General features: G+C 48.2%; 2 protein-coding genes across 4 annotated transcripts in view; one reads left to right on the top strand and one right to left on the bottom strand.

Moving 5' to 3' along the window:
• Positions 1 to 19,612, top strand: part of LOC135898911 (sodium- and chloride-dependent glycine transporter 1-like) — a 968,957-nt gene that overhangs the window by 149,158 nt on the left and 800,187 nt on the right. The window lies entirely within an intron of this gene.
• Positions 1 to 19,612, bottom strand: part of LOC139046650 (uncharacterized) — a 157,396-nt gene that overhangs the window by 25,096 nt on the left and 112,688 nt on the right. For 2 of the 3 annotated variants that reach the window (XM_070529572.1, XM_070529574.1), the window contains exon 2: positions 8,337 to 8,619. In XM_070529572.1, the coding sequence (XP_070385673.1) occupies positions 8,337 to 8,616 (280 nt within the window). In that variant the 5' untranslated portion in view covers positions 8,617 to 8,619. Of the gene's footprint in view, positions 1 to 8,336; positions 8,620 to 8,706; positions 8,843 to 19,612 lie in introns of those variants that run through there. The other variant, XM_070529573.1, reaches the window with a different exon arrangement.

Below are 19,612 nucleotides of genomic sequence, written 5' to 3'. Positions count from 1 at the left end.
GTGCCTTTGGCAGGCATTCTCAGATCATGAACAGCACGTTGCCATTATCCCTCAAGAGAAAAGTATATAATAGGTGTGTCTTACCAGTACTCACCTACGGCGCAGAAACCTGGAGGCTTACGAAAAGAGTTCTACTCAAATTGAGGACGACGCAACGAGCTATGGAAAGAAGAATGATAGATGTAACGTTAAGGGATAAGAAAAGAGCAGATTGGGTCAGGGAACAAACGCGAGTTAATGTCATCTTAGTTGAAATCAAGAAAAAGAAATGGGCATGGGCAGGACATGTAGTGAGGAGGGAAGATAACCGATGGTCATTAAGGGTTACGGACTGGATCCCAAGGGAAGGGAAGCGTAGCAGGGGGCGGCAGAAACTTAGGTGGGCGGATGAGATTAAGAAGTTTGCAGGGACGGCATGACCACAATTAGTACATGACCGGGGTTGTTGGAGAACTATGGGAGAGGCCTTTGCCCTGCAGTGGGCGTAACCAGGCTGATGATGATGATGATAACCTTCTTCCGCTGCCAGTGCGACAGCAATTTCCTCTGCCTCGGTTATGTTAGCCACCTCGGCCGTGAGTCCTGGGATTAATTCTCCTTGATTATTTACTACTACCGCTGCCGCATTGTTTTGTGTGCTTGTGAGTATAGGGACGCGTCGGTATAGACTGTATTGTCCCGATGTCCCATCGTATTTTCGTGATACTCTGCCCTAGCCTGTCTCCTACTCGCATGGAGGTTTGGGTCCATGTTGCGAGGGATAGGTTGTATGCGTAGTTTCTTTCTTAGTGGGTCTGGTATTGTGGCCCTACTACCTTGTGGTTTTTCTACTTCCCGAACTAGCTTTGTCAGGAGCGCCCTTCCCGTTGTTGTATTGTTGAGTCTTCGTACTTGTGCCTTGAGCTGGCATTCCCTTAGTGCTTCAAAAGTGTTGCTGATTCCAAGTTGCATGAGTTTGTCGTTGGATGTGTTCCTTGGGAGGTGGAGAGCTGTTTTATACGCTTTCCGGAGGATGGTCTCCACTTGCTCTTTTTCGGTTTTGGTGATTGCATGGTACGGCAGTGAGTATGTGACCTATCAGGCTGTTGACCAACCTGAGTGTGTCATCCTCTTTCATGCCATGTCTCTTGTGTGCCACTCTGCTAATCATTCGGCCCACCTGTCCTGCTGCTTTGTTTAGCAGGCAGATTGTGTGGCTGCATTTCCGGCTTCCTTGCATCCACATGCCGAGGACTCTAATCATCTTTTGTTCCGGAATGTTCTGTCCTTCTAGCCTTACTTCGAGCGGGGCATCAGTGGGGTGTCTGCCCACCCTGAGGAGTTCAGATTTCTCTGTGGAGCATCTGAGGCCTCTTTGCGAGGCGGCCCGGCTCAGTGGAGCCCTGTACTAGGGGCCCATCCATGGCTGAAGAGGACCCAAGCTTCAAGAATGAAGACTTCGGCCTCGACCCGCTAAAAGCTTAAAAAAGTCAATAAAGTTTTCCATTCCATTCTTCAATATGCTAAAAAGCAGGAGCTGGGCTCCTTCAGACAACATTGCTTGCTTAGTGCACGATGGCTTGTTTCCTAATGATGTATTTGAAGCATCTCTTTTTGCCGTTATTTATTTCAAAGCTCACAAGTTTCCCAAACACAAATGAGGGTCAATACACAAGTTCTTTCTCTCTCTCTCTTTTTTGTGTGCATTGCGCAGCTTACAAAACTGTATAGGTGCGTAAAGCGATTACATTATCGTGTCCTTTGCCTTGCGTAATTTTTTCTTTGCGTGCTCTTTGTGTATGCTTGCCTTAGAAAACACGCCGTGGCACCGCATATCGTAACGATTTCTTTCCCATTTGCTTGCGCTTTTCATCAACAGAGAGATTAAAATAGACGCCCCAAGCATAGGGTCTTCCAACCTGTGACCGCTCTGCGATGCCAGGTCAGCCTCGCGTCAACGCCTTTTAGTTCCCGACTAGCCTGAGCGTCACGCCCTTGCAGCGCCCATACTCTACCAGAAGGAAATAGTAGAAATAGTACTTGAGAAACATAGTCATCACATATTATCACCCGTAAAATTCTCACTGCTATAAAGCTCTGGGCGAAACGAAATAATTGCCAAAGAGGCAGAGCTTACATAAACAATATGTCTTTGAGACGTTTGCAGCCAAGACAATCCATATTTGGGTACGCCAGCTGAAATGTTCCCGGTTTAGGCCTGAAAGTATGTTTACACTATGTGCCCTGTGAGTGCTTTTTAATGTGTTCTCATGTTACAATAGGTCTTCGCAATGCGCAATGAGGTCTGTCTTTCTAACTTTCAGTATCTCCAAATACTTCTGCTTACAAGCAGAATACGCCCAGTGAAAGAAGACACACTATAACAAATATCAACTTAAGCCGAATAATCGTGGATTATCCTGCACCGCTGATGCAGTTGGCTCATACGGACAGCCGCTTCCGACATTTAAGGATACTGGCATTCGATAATTTCGTTATTTGATTTTTGGTATTCCATACGACGAGAACCCATTGGGGCCATCTAGTGACACCTACCTTTCCTTCAAAGACACGTGATTAGGCAAGAAGAAACTATGCAGTTTCGCCCGCAATCCGAAGTATATTGAAAGCGATAGCAGGTGTAGCGTTGCGCTGAAGCTCCTGAGGCGGGGTTCTAAGAACACTCGGGGGCGCGACACGTCGGCGGTGAGACAAGGTGCGAGGTAGTTTCTGAAGCGCAGCAGACAGCGCCGAGACCGCTATAGACCTCTTTCGTAATGCCGACAACCCTGTACCGACATTGTCTTACCGGCACCACGGGAAGGGAAGACGTGCGGGGCTTAGCGCAGGACATGCGTAGGAAGTTTCTAGGTGGCACAGCTTCTGCTGCAGGCAGTGCCGACGGTTCGTACGTATTTCACGCTGATTATCACATTTAAGTGTCGCTAACAGGAACGCATACAGTGTACACATCGCTAGTTATCTGTTTTTCACACTCACGAGCGACGGTGCCGTCGAGAGCAGCGCGCCATTTGTCTAAACTGGACCGGACTGGACAAGTTTATTTTGGTCCTGCAAGACGCGCTTAGCGCGTGGTGGGCGTCTCCCACGTATACTCGCGGAAAACGTTCTGTGGCAATGAAGGGAAAGCTACGGGGGCCAAGCGTGCACAAGTGAGAGCGCTTCTGAAATGAGTCCTGTCTCTTCATCCACGTTACTTTAAGCTGAGGAAGAGAAAGCATAAACACCTTATTGGCAACAGTTAAGTAAGATCAAACGCACCACTGAAGGTAAATGTTTAGTTATTTTGGGGCTTTTCCCTTCCGCGTCTGGGCAAACGCGAAACCGTCACACGTGAAAAAAAAAAAACAAATTATGGGGTTTTACGTGCCAAAACCACTTTCTGATTATGAGGCACGCCGTAGTGGGGGACTCCGGAAATTTCGACCACCTGGGGTTCTTCAACGTGCACCTACATCTAAGTACACGGGTTTTTTCGCATTTCGCCCCCATCGAAATGCGGCCGCCGTGGCCGGGATTCAATCCCGCGACCTCGTGCTCAGCACACTAACACCATAACCACTGAGCAACCACGGCGGGTAGTCACACGTGAAGCTGCGTCGATTCAGTGCCTGTTCAGAGCATCCAAAAGCACTGTCAAACGCTGGCGGACTACTTAGCGCCGTAACGCATGCGCAGCAGCCACGCGCCCATAGCTTTCCCTTCATTGCCACAGAAAGTCGTCCGTGAGTGTAGGGACCAACAGGGTGTACCTGGCGGCCGCTTCGTGGGTCTGCTGGACAGCCAATTGCTGGTCGGCGAGTAGTGAGCTGAGGAGCTTCTCCCACTTGTCCGAGGTAGAGTCGGGAAGAGCGTCTCTACACTCCCAGAGCATGTGTGCGAGTGTCGCCGTGTCTCCGCAAGAGGAGCACGTGTGGCTGGGGTACGCGCCGGGATAGAAAACGTAGTTCGGCAGGGTTCGGGTGCATGTGCGTCGGTAGCAAGCGTATAGTGCTAGCGCCTGCGGCCTGTTAGGCTTGAGGTGTGGTGGCGGAAAGATGCGGCGCCCCAAGTAGAAATGTTTTGTGAGTTAGCTGTACGTATGTAATGAGCGCGTCCCGGTTGTCCTCCAGCTCGGCGAGATGGGGTCGGCCGAGCACGGCGCGGTCGGTAAGCGCGCACGCTGCGTCGTGGGCAATCTCGTTGAGGTTACGCGCGGCACCCGGCACCCCACCAAGATGGGTTGGGGAACCATTCGTCAAAAGCCATCACGTTTTTCAGCGAAGGACGATACAGATGATATGCCGGACAGGGTGGCTACGACAATCTGACCCAGTCTTACGGCATAATACTCTAGCGCTTGCTAGGTCACATCGGTCGTCGTGCTAGATAATGGCGTTGGGTTATTCCAGTGGCCAAGATATCGTATAATTAGCTCCGATGTAATCAGGAATGCCGTTATTCTCGAGTAAAGTTGTAGTCACGGCCTCTTCAAGTCACCGCTTTCGCCGTCTATAGTGCATCAACGACACTTTCGTGGCGCTATAGCGCGCGATCATGCCACAACATGAGCCTAGTCTGTTGCGTGGTAAAGAGCTTGCGTTCCCACGGGCACGTTATGCAGTGATTGCTCTATGTGCGTGAGAGCACACCAGCAAAATCAGTGAGACTTGTAGTGGAGCCCGTGTGGAGCCTATCCTTCCTATACGCGCGTCCTGCGCTCGCCACCACGTCCGCCCTTCATGATGGTTGCGGGAACCAAATGTGCACCATGTTGTCGGCCATATGCGAGAGTCCCAATAGGCGTCTGACAAAGCTCAGGTGATGAGGAACGCCGCCGCCAGTGGCGTTGCAGACGTCGCATCTCAGTGATGTACTAGGTGAAATAGAAAGGAATCCAGTAGTTTCGCCATAGGGTCGAAGCAGTGAATGCGGTAGCAACAAGCTAGAATATTGCACGAATTGTAAGAGTCGTAGGTGTAGTGGCGGTACGAATTGAAGTAAGCGTAAGCTGACTAAGTGATAACGAGATCTCGTGCTATGGGTTCTCTGAATTTTCCATCGGACAATTTGATTTATGGCTATTAATTAGAGCCAGCTTCTTTCTTGGCGACTTTACCACCACTTTTCCAAATCGGGTATGTTTGAAACCTCTTTCTCGGGCGACGCTGGTGGTAGTGCACAGCCGCGCGAATAAAATTACATCTATTTATGGTTTGAGCTCAGTTATCGTTTCCCGCTTCTAATATTTATGACTGGGAAGATATAAGATAAAGACCATGCGCTGTCGCTGTTCTGTTACAGGAAATATGTTTGTGGGTTGCCATTCTCAAAATTGTGAGGAACGCTTTTGTCAAGAATTTAAGAGCTGTTCTGAGGAACTTTAGTGATAACATGTTGTAGCAATATAACCCGTGTGTACAACATCTCATAGAGCATACATATATACCTTAATATATACGCAACCTCATAAAAACGCCTACGACAAAGACAGCAAAAATTCGCTTTTAGTGCCCATATAATTGCTATCGCAATAAAACCTTCAACATTTATGCTCTCCGTTCCACTCAGACCACACTGTAAGCTCCACGGTTTAGTGCGTCCACGGCTGCACAGAAGGAACGCTAATGTTTGAGTGCACAACGCTCATGTCAGCAGCGCAAGGCAGAGCACTGCCCTTCGAAGCCACACAGGCGATTGAACAGGGTGTGAGGCTGCGTCCATAACGTTTACTGCAATAGTTAACAGAAGGAACTGTGGCGCTGCGGTCATTCAGCCACCATAGGAATGGTGGTTGTGAGTACATGTATTTGTCTGATCTTTGTGCTTGTGGCTTGAGACATTTGTGTGACTTTGTTTCTTACGCTATGTTTGCCTCTATTGGACTGAATTTCGAAGCAACATTTACTTTTCTAAATGCGTAAGTCAGTACGACTCTGGGAACACGCCTAATCCCTACTAATTGGAGGCGTTCCGCCTGTCGAGATGAGGTAACCGGCAGCGCGCCCAAGCGTCTGAACCAAGAAAACCTCATTGGTCTCAACGCACTGGCTTGCCCGAACGAAACTCTTACGGGTGTTTTGTGGCACTTGTCGACGCATGTAACATCAGGACGCATGCGTCCCTGGCGCAACGGTTTCAATATCGGGCTTCTGTGCTGGAAATAATGAAAACTTTCTTGTTATTAAGAGAAGCCCCTACGTTAGGAAGCCCTCATTCAAGGGTTCCGCTGGTGATTTTTTCCAGGCACTTCTGGACGTGGTCTACCAGGTAGCGATGGGCGTGATTTGCCTTGGCGAGGATTAGCCAGTCCGGGGGAGGAGGGAATCTGTGCTATAGAGGCTCATTGTTGAAATCCTGCCGCCGTAAAATTCTATTTATGATCGTTTAGTTATTTATAACACACTACTTTGTTGCAAATGAACAGTTTGCAAGGTCAAGGATACATTTAATGTTAAAAAAAACGAAGTCCATTGGCAAAATTCATGTACTTTCATTCCCATACCGACTGAACCACCCTGCGTGTCACTGCCCTTGACATCGGCGCTACAGCTCCCTCTGGCAGGTACTGTATGAAACTCTGTGGATGCATCCGCTTAGATTCGTCGTTTTTGCAAGCAAACATACGGCGTGTTTCTCGCCTCTCTGGAGACCTTTCAACTCTACACGCGCGAGCCGCGCCTACACCGTCAACACTGGGGGAGCGCGTGTGTCCGTATAAATTACTATTGCAATAAAACTACTTCTACACTGGATATACAAGAACGCGATGTGCAAGCGCGATGGCCTTCAGATGTTATTGTTCAGCCAGGTAGACTAGCGGCATCGTGCATACAGCATAAAAAAAATTTTACACGAGGAATATGCCATGGCCACTTACTAATACGCGATCTTAGTTTTATCTGTCAAATTATGAACATTAAAGTAGATTATTCCTCAATCAGTATACAATTCACGTGCGGAAACAAGTAACCAACGTTGCGAAAGCAGTCCTTTCCCCATAATATGTAAAGCAAATACAGTAAAAGGCATTAAGAAACCTGGCATGCCTCCAGATTATGAACTCACTATGGTGAGAGGTGATTTCCTTCACTCTGCCACCTCTGTCGAACATTGGACGCAACTAACTTGCTTTTATTTCATTCAGCGTTTTACCTGTAATCGGGTAGGTCGTCGAACTCAGCACAAAATAAAAATAAAAGCTATACTTGTACGAACTCGTGATAAGTGCAACTCAATCACACCAGCAGCTGTGATTATGCTGTATGATGAACCAAGCGTGAACGCTTGTTTTACGCATTGCTGCTTACTCCCAGTGTGCCAAATTCAATTTTTCGTTCATAACTGCTCTTTGGTGTTGGCCCGCTGCCTTTGCTGATACTATATTGAATGTCGCGATTTGCTAGCGTATGCTCTTACGGACAGTCATAGCGTAAGAACTTTTGTGAATATAAGCCCTGGTTTTACGGGTGCAGAATGCGCTTCGGGAGCTCTGCAAATGTATTTGGCGACATTCCTTTCACCTCGCCGAATGCTATAGATAAACGCTGCACATTCTCATTTGAACGCTTAGAGCCAAGAATGCATATTATTTCAAAAGAAAGTATAGGAAGAGTACTTCAACAGAGTATCATGCGGGGTAAGCGCTGCCGCTTTCAAGAGAAACACCGTTCGGCTATGCTAACTTTTCTTGTTCAAAGGTTTAGAGAAAAAAAAAATTAGCTAATTTTTTTTTGTCACAGTTTTCAAGGGGGCTAGTTTGGGGCTTTGTTAAAGCCTCCATCACTTAAAGCACCAATATGCCCCACAACCACTACATGTCTAAAGACTTCATAGGATCATATCGGTTTTGTATCGGTAACTGCCAGAGCTAAGAGGCATAATAATTTTTTTTTAGTATGCCGTAAAGAACATTAGGATGAGCAATTATCTAGCATGGGCGTCACTGTTAAACTCAGTGCGCGAAGTTTCGGGGCGTTGAATACTTCCGAGAGCGGTCGAAGTGTGCTGTGCGCCGACAGGTTGCGTCACGCATGCATTAGCTTAGAAATATTTCGTGAAGTACTGTTTTCTCACGAATGATGTGAAAGGGAGGACGCGAAGTGTTTTCGAGAGACCACAGCGGCTAAATACACGTGTTCTACAGAAACGTTTGCAGTGGCACCAGATGTTCAAAGAAAAAGCTACTTCTCACAAATTATCACGTTGAGACTGGCATCCGCGCATCACGAGTAGTTCTCGGTTAAAGCGAATTCCGTGTGCCCCTCTTACGTCACTCACGATACTGCCACGCCAGCATCCCCCTATGTTGAGTTTCGAACGGAGACGCCTTGTGGCCAGAGGTGAGAAGTACCTACCTCCTCTCTTGGCGACGCTGAGCTGTGGCGCGGTGGAGTCCGAGGAGAAGTGCGTCCTGGACGGCGGCAGCTCCTGCATTCTCCCGGCCAGGTACTCGCGCAGCAGCGCCGCCAGTCCGGCGAACTCTCCCAGGTCGGCGGCGGCGCGGCCTTCCTCGTCGCCAGGTTGCTCCTTGGCGGTCAGGTAGGCGCCCTCGCGGCCCGCCACCAGCAGCAGGAGCACCAGCGACGCGCGCAGGATCCAGGCGAGCGGGCTCTGGCGGCTGTTGCCGACGTGCATGGCCTGCGGGAATCGATACACTACCGTCAGGGGGCTGATCGAACGGTAGATTCATCGAGTACGATTTCTGAGCTAGAACACGCAAATCACCTGCGCGATACGAGTGTGCACGATTTCCTCTGGTTGCGATAACGATCATGCGCATGCGCCAGCGAACATTCGCCGTCGCCGTGATGTTCGGCGAAAAATTCCAAGCGAGGAGAATGAGCGGCCCGTGCCAACTGCATGCTGCGGGGGAGCACAGCGGTGCGTGAAGCCAATAGTGTTTTGGGGCAGAGCAACCAAATCGCAATGTTGATTCAGCCGCATTTTGGGAGGGTATTTGGATAGCGCAGCAAAACGCGGACACAAGAAGAAACGAAGACGAAGACAAGCGCCAACTCTGAACAAGAAAATTTATTCCGGAATCGGTCGTACTTATAGAGCCCCTCCCCCCCTCCCCCCCCCCAAAAAAAAAGAATATATACGACGTGCACAGCGATATCGACCTTGAAGATACGTACATGACGGCATGAAAACAATCTAAAACCGCTACTTCAAGAGAGTACCAAGAAAACCTAAATGATACCTTGCAGATGCACTCAGCTTTCATCACATGTTCAAATAATCTAACTCTCACGTGGACAATGCTAGTGGCGGTTTGCTAATGCATTGGCCAGCGACTCAGCCTGGGCTAGTGCTAGCTTGTTGGTACATTAGGGAAACTCACAATTTGGACGAAACTTGCTGTTCTGAGCCTCAACAGGCTAGATCATGAATGAAAAATTGAGTCCCGTACAGCTACCATGCCTCGATTAGAATATTTTTTTCTCACACTCTTAGTCTTGTGGTTGGATGGAGAAACGCGTTAATTTTTTACACAAGAAAATAGTTCAATTGTAATTTTGCGATCAGTTGTAGTTACGATTCGTATATTTATTGAACGGCTTCATATCCTGCTTTCCACGTGGCGTTTTTAGCATGTAACTTTACGGTGTTAAGTAAAGCTCGATGTAGTGTAGCAACAATACTAAGGGCGAGCACACATATCTAGTGTTTACGCGCGGTAAGAAATTGCGTTGTCCAACGTGGTGGCACCCATGGCCCCCGCTTAAATTAAATGTTCCCCCACCCCCAGTGTAGGGTAGCAAACCGAATGCTGTTCTGGTTGACCTCCCTGCCTTTCCTATCCTTGTTTTCTCTCTCTCTCTCTTTGAAGGGATGCACACCAACACGCCCCACAAAGGTGCTTGCTTTTAATGCACGCGTAAGTCGGAAAACGCTATTCTAAACCTGTCTATGTTCTCCAGACAAAGATCGGTGCTCTGGCTGCCTCACCGATATACGAAACGATGTCTACCAAGACGAAAATGTGAGCCAACTGAATGCGCGTTGGCGCTCGTGTTGTAGGTTCAAACCGCCATTGCTCGCGAGGCGCCGCATACGCAGGCCTCACAGGCGCGAACTTTCACGCGTCGGCTCGCGTACGTGTAGTCTGCCCTTAAGAAAGGAGAAACGGTTGCTGATAAGAGTGTGCCGCCGCGAAGTTTATTCCTGGATAACCAGATAATACAACTGCACAGATGTAGCCTGCTTGACTGAAGCCTTCGTTTCATAACTTGACATCGCTTTGAACGTGCCCTGCGTAGTGTTTCGCAAAGGGTCGTGCTTTTCGGTTTTATGGGTGCCATTTGGTACGTGCCTTCGCGTGATCCTTTGAACATCGTCCGAGTAACATCGTCCGAAACCTGTTAACATACTTGACATTCCCTGAGCGGACATTCCTTTCCGCAGCATGTCTTGTGCTAGAATTTACGATGCGCTGTCAAGTGCCAGCAGCCGGCTCTCGCCACTCGACTACTTTGCTACTGACGGATGCGTCGCTGCTTCAAAGCGACTTAGTCTGAGAAGCCCAAGCGTACACGAATCTTTTCTTGCTCAGATCACGGCGCGTTCGAAAGAATAAAATATAGCAGTTTGTATGTACCGCTTTGTCTTGATAAGAGACGGTTCCTTGAGCCTCGGAACGGGAGAAAGTAAATGACCTCGCGAAGGCGAGACGCGAAGCAATGGGATCAAGCGGGGCAAAACGTGCCGAAATCCTCGACGAACGTGTGCCTTGTCGGCTTGAGGTCATAGGCACGGATCCGAGCTATTATCCATATTAAGTTAGCACCAAAAAGAGGACCGCATCTCAAGCCATCGACGACTATACCTGAGGTTCCTGCAAGCCACTCCTTGGCAAGGGATCCCCGAGTTGAGGGTCGATGGCCCCCCTTTTTTCGGTGGGAAGTTTTGGCTAACTCTATTACGCGATGACAGCATGCTGAGCGCGCAACGCTGCCCATTTTCGCTGACGTGTTACCTAGCCTTAATAGGGTTACTTGGTTCAGCCGGCATCCCTTCTGCACCAGCTATGCGGGTGCGTCGTTATTTTTTTTTCTATGTCACGGTCCGCCTCGTTTTGCGAGCCCATGACACACCGCGGGCCCACTCACGAGTGCAGCCGGCTGTTTCTGTCACTGCGGTCTTTAGGTCGCCATAAACAGCGCAAGCGGCAGGCGTTGTGATCGACTACACGTGAACGCAAACGAATTTGCGCCAGCGGTCAGCTTCAGTTGTTCTGCCTTTCGCGTGTTTTTGTTTCTGCCGTGGAGCAAACAAAGGCGCGCCCGAATAGGCCGAGAAATATTTTCCCCGTGTGCTGATTCGACACGCTGCGGTGGTGATAGCAGCCCGCATGAGTGCCGTCTTTTGTGCAGGAAATGTTGAAGGGCCGTTAGTTAACGTAGATGACCTACCGTTTGCCATCGACATGAGGTTGAGGTTATGGCTGGCCAGGAGCCATTAATCGGCCGTCGTATCTGTGTATGAGGGGCTGGGTAGACATTAAATTTGTGGGATCTATGTGTAGAGAATGCTTACTAGCCGGGCACAAATTTGAGAAACCTTTACATATTGGAGTTTCTTCTGGTGTGAGCTTTGTAGTGTGCGAGTTGCCGCTGGCATTGAGCAAAAGAACTAGTGCATAATCTCGCGCAGGAAATAGCAGGTGCCGGGAACTGGTGCCGGTTGCCCCTTGTCGCATGAGCAATGTGAAGATATAAAATTAGGTAATACGCATGGTTAAACAACAGGCTGCCTTCAATATCACGGCCCGTTGTTTCTTCCAGCGCAGCGTAATAACATAAGAAGCCCCAGTTTGAATAGCGCACGGTAACAATGTAATGTTTTCAACATCAATGCTTTGCGTTAGACATAGAGAGCCAGTGTGGTAGAAAAGAAAAAAAAACAAAAGATAAAGAAAGCTTTACCTGCAATGTGCTGATGCCGAAAAGTTACACAGTTTGTGCTTTCTTTAGCGCGAAACGGTTAGCGGTTACTGGCCGGTATCAAACATGAGGGAGTTCGTATGCCGACCGATGTGTAATGACATGCTCATTGCAATTGCATGGCCGTTGCGGCCGTCTCTGCTTGGCGGTGAAGTGTTTCAACAGGCGCAGTTTAGGCAATTGCTGCCTTCTGTCGCCTAAGCGCAAAGTCAACCGGTATTAGCAGTTTGAACAAGCACAGGACGCCCAGGTGAGTTGCATTATTCGCTCGTTTCTCGGATACGAAATAAATGCGCCTCAATTCGGCATTTTTCTTCCTCCACTCCATTACTGATAATGACGGCAGCGATGATGATCCGGATAACTCTTTGCAATTGGTAGAAGGTCATGGCCACGTCATTTTCATGGACAAAAAGTTTACGCGGCCAGCAAAATCTCATTGTAAGTTATCGTCGCTATTCTAAGGAAAAGGTCGATTTGCTTCAATGACGCTTTTGGCGGATGCATTATACGAAGACTGAAGTTGGAGAAATGTGAAAATAGGGCAACCCGAAAAAAAGGGGGGGAATGATAAATGCTTATAATCTAACGGGTGGACGACATAGCAAATTCGGAATAAATTGAAATGTTTTGCAACGCGATTAATACGGGAGAACTGGTGTTACTCATTACTAATTTACTTTATAGTAAATTAGCAACCCTCAGAACTGCAGAAGCCGTTTTTTTAACTCTGCAACAGTAGTCGTAGTAATTTAAAGCGCGAAATTCTTTTACTCATGACAAATAGTAGGTGTCGACATCTCGGAGAGCCAGCACGAATAAGAAAAAAAAAGGAGATTGTTTATTCAAGGTATACTGTGCGCCTACCCAGTCCCATACAGTCGAGTTCCATCGGTCCTGTAGAAGTTCGAGTTTGAGAGTTTCTGATCTTCTGAATTCTGGCTTTCGATAAATATTTGTCTGAACACACTTTTCAATGTAATCTATAAATAAATAATAATATAAAAAACTGAAAACCAATCACACCTTCTTCTCGCATTCCACTCGCACATCACAATGCATTGCATATGAGTACTCATAATTTAGTTTCAAGTAAGCCTGTTTGCCTGCTATCAAGTGTAGCTATCAATGCACACCTACAAGCTACACCTAACGGCCAAACTATGTCACCTTTGAAACTCAACTGGAAGCGCAGACACCGTAGTGCTTGCTACGTAATGGCGGCAAGTTTTGGGCAAGAATCCAGCCAGTGGAGGACATTTCTGGTAGCAGCGCTTCTGCGATTTCTCGGAAATGGCTTGTTTCACGAAGCACGTGTTTAAGGCAAAACAAAAGATCTTTCTTTCTTTAACACATGCTGAGCTCGCTGTGTTAACGCGGCGTTAAAAGTGCTAAAAGCAGCACATCAAACCTTTTAAAAAAGAAAAGAACGATAGGAAACTACGCACTCTAATGCTTTAAAATGTGTGTTGCAGAAAACTGCAACGGAAAAATTTTAGGGAACTGTGTGGCGCTTCTAAACTGAGCACTCTGCCCAATATGATTTTCGGTGAGTTGAAAATTGAAAAGGAGGAGCTTGAATTCCTTATAGCACTGCACGAATTTCGAAGAGTCAATCTGCGCGCAAATTGTCTGCTTCTAAAAGACTTTAAACAGCCGCTTGTATGCCTACAGTTGATGGTAACGAATACGAAACAAAACCGACTTTTGTCACTAAGCAGGCACTCTGTCACAGTAAACGGAGCAACACACGGCACGGCCATAACAAAGAAACAAAAAAATCGCTTTATTTCTTGTCGGTGCTCTTTACAGTATTGCCAACGTCTGTCAGCCGTCATTGTCGCACCTTCATTTAATTTACAACGCAGTACAATATACGAACTGTGTAATCTGTTTACGTGGAACGGTACACAATACAGAGTGGCGTTGCAGATGCACAATAGGATAACGCCACCATTGATTTTGACAATGGTAGCGTTAGCTTACCACGCGACAAGAAGAAAAACAAAACAAAACAACAGCAATAACAACAACAATGGAATAACACACCCTAGGGCACGTGCCGACTCGAAACTAACCTTTAATGAAGTTAGCATATTATAGAGCCTTCGTCGCCCTGCTGTGCAGCTGAATTTCAAGTGACAGAAAGCATGCAAAGGCTTATTCCGCCTCGCTGCGTTGTGGCATTAACACTCCTGTTAACACGCCGACCTTTGCTTTCGTTTCGTGACGTTTGTTCGCTCAGCTTTAGGACAAGCCCGCGTTTTCAAGGAATAACGAACCAGCACCTCTATAGCGTCCCGGGAGCCGAGAGGAGGCGCAGTTTCTATTAAAAAACGTTGTTTCTCGCAAATCGCTGACTCGACAGAAAAATAGTGCCGAGGCCGATAGGTACTGCACTGGCGCCTCACGCATGCAGGGGTATTGTATTCGCGGCACTCTATTCGAGACAGACCGTGATGCACGAACTACGGAACTACACGACATTTGCGAAAATGGCCGAGTTCACAGTGATTGTTTGGAACTGGTGATTTACGCCACTTCTTTCGTCGTCGGGAGGATTGATTTTGCATCGCCACGCGCGCACGGCGCTGGAGCGACGGAAGCTCCACTTCATAGAGCCGAACTTTGCAGGGATTTCGCGGAGCAGCAAGCTTTTGCCCGGGCTGCAGTAATTGTCAGGAAGAATGACAGAGCAACTGCGATAACGCTCAGCCTGTTCGTATCACATGCTTGCCTTCAGTGCAAGCTCTTTGTGGCTTGCGGCGCCGCGTCAACAAATTGGCGGATCACCGTGGCCTGCACCAACAGCTGGCGACTGCGGTCGAGATTAGCTTGCCCTAAACCTTTGTGCGAGAGGAGAATATTTTGCGCCCCTATTCACAGAAAGTTCTTACGCTAAAGTTGTTCCTACGGGCCAATGGCGGCCAGTCGTGCTGTCGGACATATTATTAGTGAATACGACCAATCAGTGGCAAATAGCAGTCAAGAACGAAAAAAATTCTGAATTCGGCCCAGGATATAGTGTCTCTGGTTCTTTAGTGTGCATCCCTCTCACTCTGCTTATGTTGTCCGCGTAATTTCTGTTTAGTTAACAGTTATTTTCTCCTTACGTTCCTCGACAGAATTCACAATCAATCGTAAACCCTTTTATTGCGCGCCAATGTCTAGCATCCGTGTACCACATAAGAAAGGAGAGAGAGAGAGAGAGAGAAAGGCAAAGGAAAGACAGGGAGGTTAACCAGAGATTATCTCCGGTTGGCTACCCTGTTCTGGGGGAAGGGAAGGTGGATGCAATAGGTGAGAAAGAAAGAAGGAAAGAAGACTAACATTTTTAAAATATTTCGTTACGTGGACGATTTTTTGTTTTGTGTTCAGTGTTCTCCGGCTGCCTTGAGACTGCGGTTGCCTCGGTAGGGCCAATAGTCCAAGAATGCCTTGCGCCCCTTGACGTTACCTACTAGCTCCCACAGGATCATGAGATCCGGTTTTTGGATTTGCGCTTAGCTTGTTCGGATATTCATATGTGTTGTTCCTATGAACCTCGTGCTAACAAACCACTTCTTCCGTTTCATTCTGCCCATTCCAAGTTGATCAAGAGAGGCATTGCTAACCTTTGCCTTAATAATGCTTTCAAAAAGTCGTGCCACCATACTGTTTCGTCTAGCTTTGCCTCTCAGTGCAAACGGCTTTCGCAGGCTGGTTATCCCGTGTCCCTACAAGTGTCAATAGCAGAACAAATTCTAAGAGAGCGTAGAAAAGACAGCCAGCACGCAGATAATCCTGGAACTACTCGGGGTAGGACTAGCGTCATCCCTTATATTCACACCGTCTCACATAATCTTAAGAAAATCGCCCAGCGAGTGAATGTTCGTGCAGCGTTTTCTGCCCCTAACAAGGTAATGAGGATTTGCAAACTCACTAATCCCAATAAGGTAGCTCCTCTTTCCTGTGACAAGCACCACAAAAATAAGTTTGTTAATTGCGCACATTGTGTCGTTTATTTTTTTTCAATCAAGTGCGGAAAACGTTACGTTGGTCAAACTGGCCGATGCCTGAATGACAGGCTGCGCGAACATGGTTACAATGCCAAGAATTGTATTACAGCTGGGGGGTTTCTTGCGCAACACTGCAACACGTGTGGTTGCGAACCTGTCTTAGAGGAATGCGTCATTCTGGGTCGCAGTCGTAATCAGCTCTCAAGAGAAATCATCGAAGCAAAGGCTATCATTGGTCTGGGCCATGCATGTGTAAGCTCACCTTCATTATCATTATCAAGCAATGAATTGGCGTATCTCCGACTGCACCCACAGGCTGTCTGAATATGTTGCCACTTGGTTACTATCGGCTTTGTTGCTTGGTTTCTTTGTTATCTCCTGATGTCACGGTTTGCCGAGTGTATAAGTAGTCTTGCGTCACGAAATAAACCGTGAGTTGGAAGTTAGCGCTCACTCTGTTTTCCGTTCCCTTTGATTACCCCTACCTCCTTCCTTTTTTGCTCTTCCGAGCTGCGCTACAAGCCTAAAACAATCTTGCAGCCACTCGTCGAACGCTGCCCATTCCTCAGGGGAACGCACAACGTGTGTCCGTCCCATCGGCTTTCTGAGACTGACATGAACGGAAACGAAGCCGAGGCAGCGCGCGCGAAGCCTTTTCCTGCCCTTTCCCTCGCCGGGCTAAAGCGCAACGACTTTGATTGGTTGCGCGCGTGACATGAGCGTTCGCCTACGCAGCTGGAATCCCTGCTGATGACTCACGCTCCTGCGCCAGCGCGGCTGTCAACTCACAAAAGCGCCCTTTTCCGCGGCTGCCCTGCTCTGGGAGCAGCTGGGTTTTGCCGCTGCCGTATCGCTGCCGAAACTTTTGAGCCAATACAAGCTTCGCTTGAAAAAAAAATCTGCTGGCAGAGCTAGTGCGAACCAAACGTATCACCAAATCTCGATTCTTGCTCCGTGATCTCGACGCCAGAAATCAAATGTTGGGTCGCGACTGAGCAAACGGACTGGCTTCACGGAACGTACGCTTGCCAAGGTTGATTGCGAGACGCAATGCTCTCTCCTTTCTTCCTTCCTCCAAGCACCCTATTCTCCACTAACTATGGTCCCCACTATTACGAAATCGTGGCGTACTGGTACACGATAACGAAGGGAAGCGTGCCTTGCGCAACAACTAACGGTTCCAACCATCCGAGTTGCCATGAGACTGCACCGGGTTTCCTAACAAAAGCGGCAGAACCAAACTCGGGTTGATGTCTTTCCGCTTGCGTATGACCACAAGAGACACACTGCGGATTTCAGTGACTAACACGTCCCTCAGCCACCATGGTGAACCTTGCCGAGAAATCGGAGTTTTCATTCAGCATTCAAGCGCGTTCACTCACAATACACAACGTGCTCGACATTGCTGAAACGCGAGACGGTGCAGCAGCGCGATGAGAGACGCGCAGCGATTTTCGTAGACGAACGCGTCTGGTCACTTCTCCCTTCGTCGTCAGCTAGAAAGTGCGCGCGATTACTTTTATTACGCGAATCAAGCGTCATTTCCTTCCTTAAATAACTAGCATCATACGCTTTGCGGGCCAGCATCTCGGGCACTGGCACGAACGAGTTTATTCCGCCTTTACAGCTGTTGGGGAACCAGGTTCGAGATCTAACATCGAACTTTTCTTTATTGATTCATTTATTTATTATTTAGTTATTTCCAGTGGCAACTAGTGACATATATCGTGTCCCAGGTCGGCCATAAATGGCCAGAAGCATACAAACCGCTGAGCGGGAAGAGGCAGCCAAAGAAAGTAAAAGAATTCCGCAACTTGACTCCGTCGATAAGCCACTACCGAGTTCGAACCTTAGTTTGAGATTTATAGCTGGGTCATCTCTCGAATTGCTGTTGGACTGCAGGCATCCGTAAGTGACCAATAACGCGCACGTCGCAATACTGCCCAAACCTCCGAACCTTACCTCGCCGACGAATCCGTTCTGTCTCGGCGGGCTCACGCTTTGAGGGGGTGCTCAATGCTTAAAGCTTCCGACTCCCAGAAACACTTTTCCGCAGATTCTGTGTACTGCTGCTGGTGGTGCCGATGATTAAAAGGATTTTTTTTTTTCTGTACCATGTAGCGAAGGCATCACATACGTTGCCTTTTATTGCCCTTGCATTCGTTTTTCATTGTAGCTGCACTGCAAAAAAGTTTCGCGGGATTATGATTTCTCTCTTTGACATCACGCACGATGGAACGAAAGAGCGTTGCCCTTTAATCGCACTCACGCACACACACAAAAAATAGAGTAGCACTTGCTATGCCTTCGCTTCCTAAGGGGTGATTAAGGTGAGATTTTTTAAAACGCCTATTAGTTTTCGTTTTCTGGCTATCGCTATGTGATCCCGCACTCACATTTATGGTTGCAAACTATGTCTTTCTCCTAGCCAGTCTTCCTCAGCGTTTCTCGTTTACTGAAAGATATGGGCGCTTGAATGATTATCAGCACTGCGAAAAACGGTATCATTCCAGGTATGAACTGTGCGCTTCCAACTCGTAGAGTTCTTTCCACCTCGTCGGGGCTCGATTAATCAGGCTGCACCCACACTTCTTTGATTAACGAGCTACGGCACTGCTTGCGACCGCAACGAGACTGCATCAATCGCGAAAGAATGGCGTCCGCACGCGGGGCGTTAGATCCAAGGCATGGGTGCGATAGAGGCGTCCCAAATATCGCCTTTATTCCTCGTTTTTTTTTTCTTACTTTTTTACGGCCGTCTTAAGACACCAAAGCGCACGCGCGTGCGAATGAGGTGCAATTCGCCGAGCAGCGTTTTATCAGGCTAACCATTCTTCAAATGTCTGCCTCGGCTGATGAAGAAAAGGAACATGAGAAAAGAAACAGGAACACTTTGCGCACGTCTCTCTCTTTCCGCCCTACGGGAGTGAGTAGCTTCAGCAAGTTACGCGAGGCGTTTGAATATAGCAGGTAAAACTGGCGTGCGGCCTTATCGCCATTGATAAAGAGGAGCGCAGAAATGCGGAGGTATCGTAATCGAGCGTTCGTGAGATGCGATTATATTTTTACGATAGTCGGCCAACGTTACGAGGCCTCGGGGACCTGCGGTGTGCGCGAAACTTGGGAATCGACGCCGTATACGTCGAGGCGAAAGCAGGCCGGCTCGTTTTAAATGTTTGTACAAAAGGTCCCCAGGGCTCACTTTGCTGCTGGAGGGATCTATTGGTGCCGTCGTTCGCTCGCTCCTTCTCAAAAAGGTGATTCTGCGGTGGCTTCGAGTTGAAATCTTGTTTCTCTCTCGAGCAAAGAACCGCGCTGAGGCGTGTGTTTTTGTTTTTTGTTAGTTGCTTAGGCGGTTTTCGGAGCCCCGACTCGTTTATTATTGGCTCTGAAAAAAGCGCCCATTTATTGGCGCAAAATAACAAGTGTAGGCTCGGCTGTTCCCTTTTCTTGATCTGATTGTTTAGGCGGCTGCCGACGCCGAGTTAACGAAAGGCAGGAAAGCATGTGTGCTGTTGTGTCTCGACAATAACATCAAGAACGCCTGACCGCCGCGGTAGTGTGGTGGCCATGCCGTCGCGATACTTAGCTCGAGGTCACTGGTTCAATCCCGGGTATGGCGGCCGCATCCCGCGGTATAGGTGGAACGAAAATACGTTCTCGTACCGTCTGTTGGGAGCCCGTTAT

Source organism: Dermacentor albipictus, unplaced genomic scaffold (genome assembly GCF_038994185.2).
Source record: "Dermacentor albipictus isolate Rhodes 1998 colony unplaced genomic scaffold, USDA_Dalb.pri_finalv2 scaffold_23, whole genome shotgun sequence".
Classification (NCBI taxonomy): Eukaryota; Metazoa; Arthropoda; class Arachnida; order Ixodida; family Ixodidae; genus Dermacentor; species Dermacentor albipictus.
This window is presented reverse-complemented; position numbering and strand designations above follow the sequence as displayed.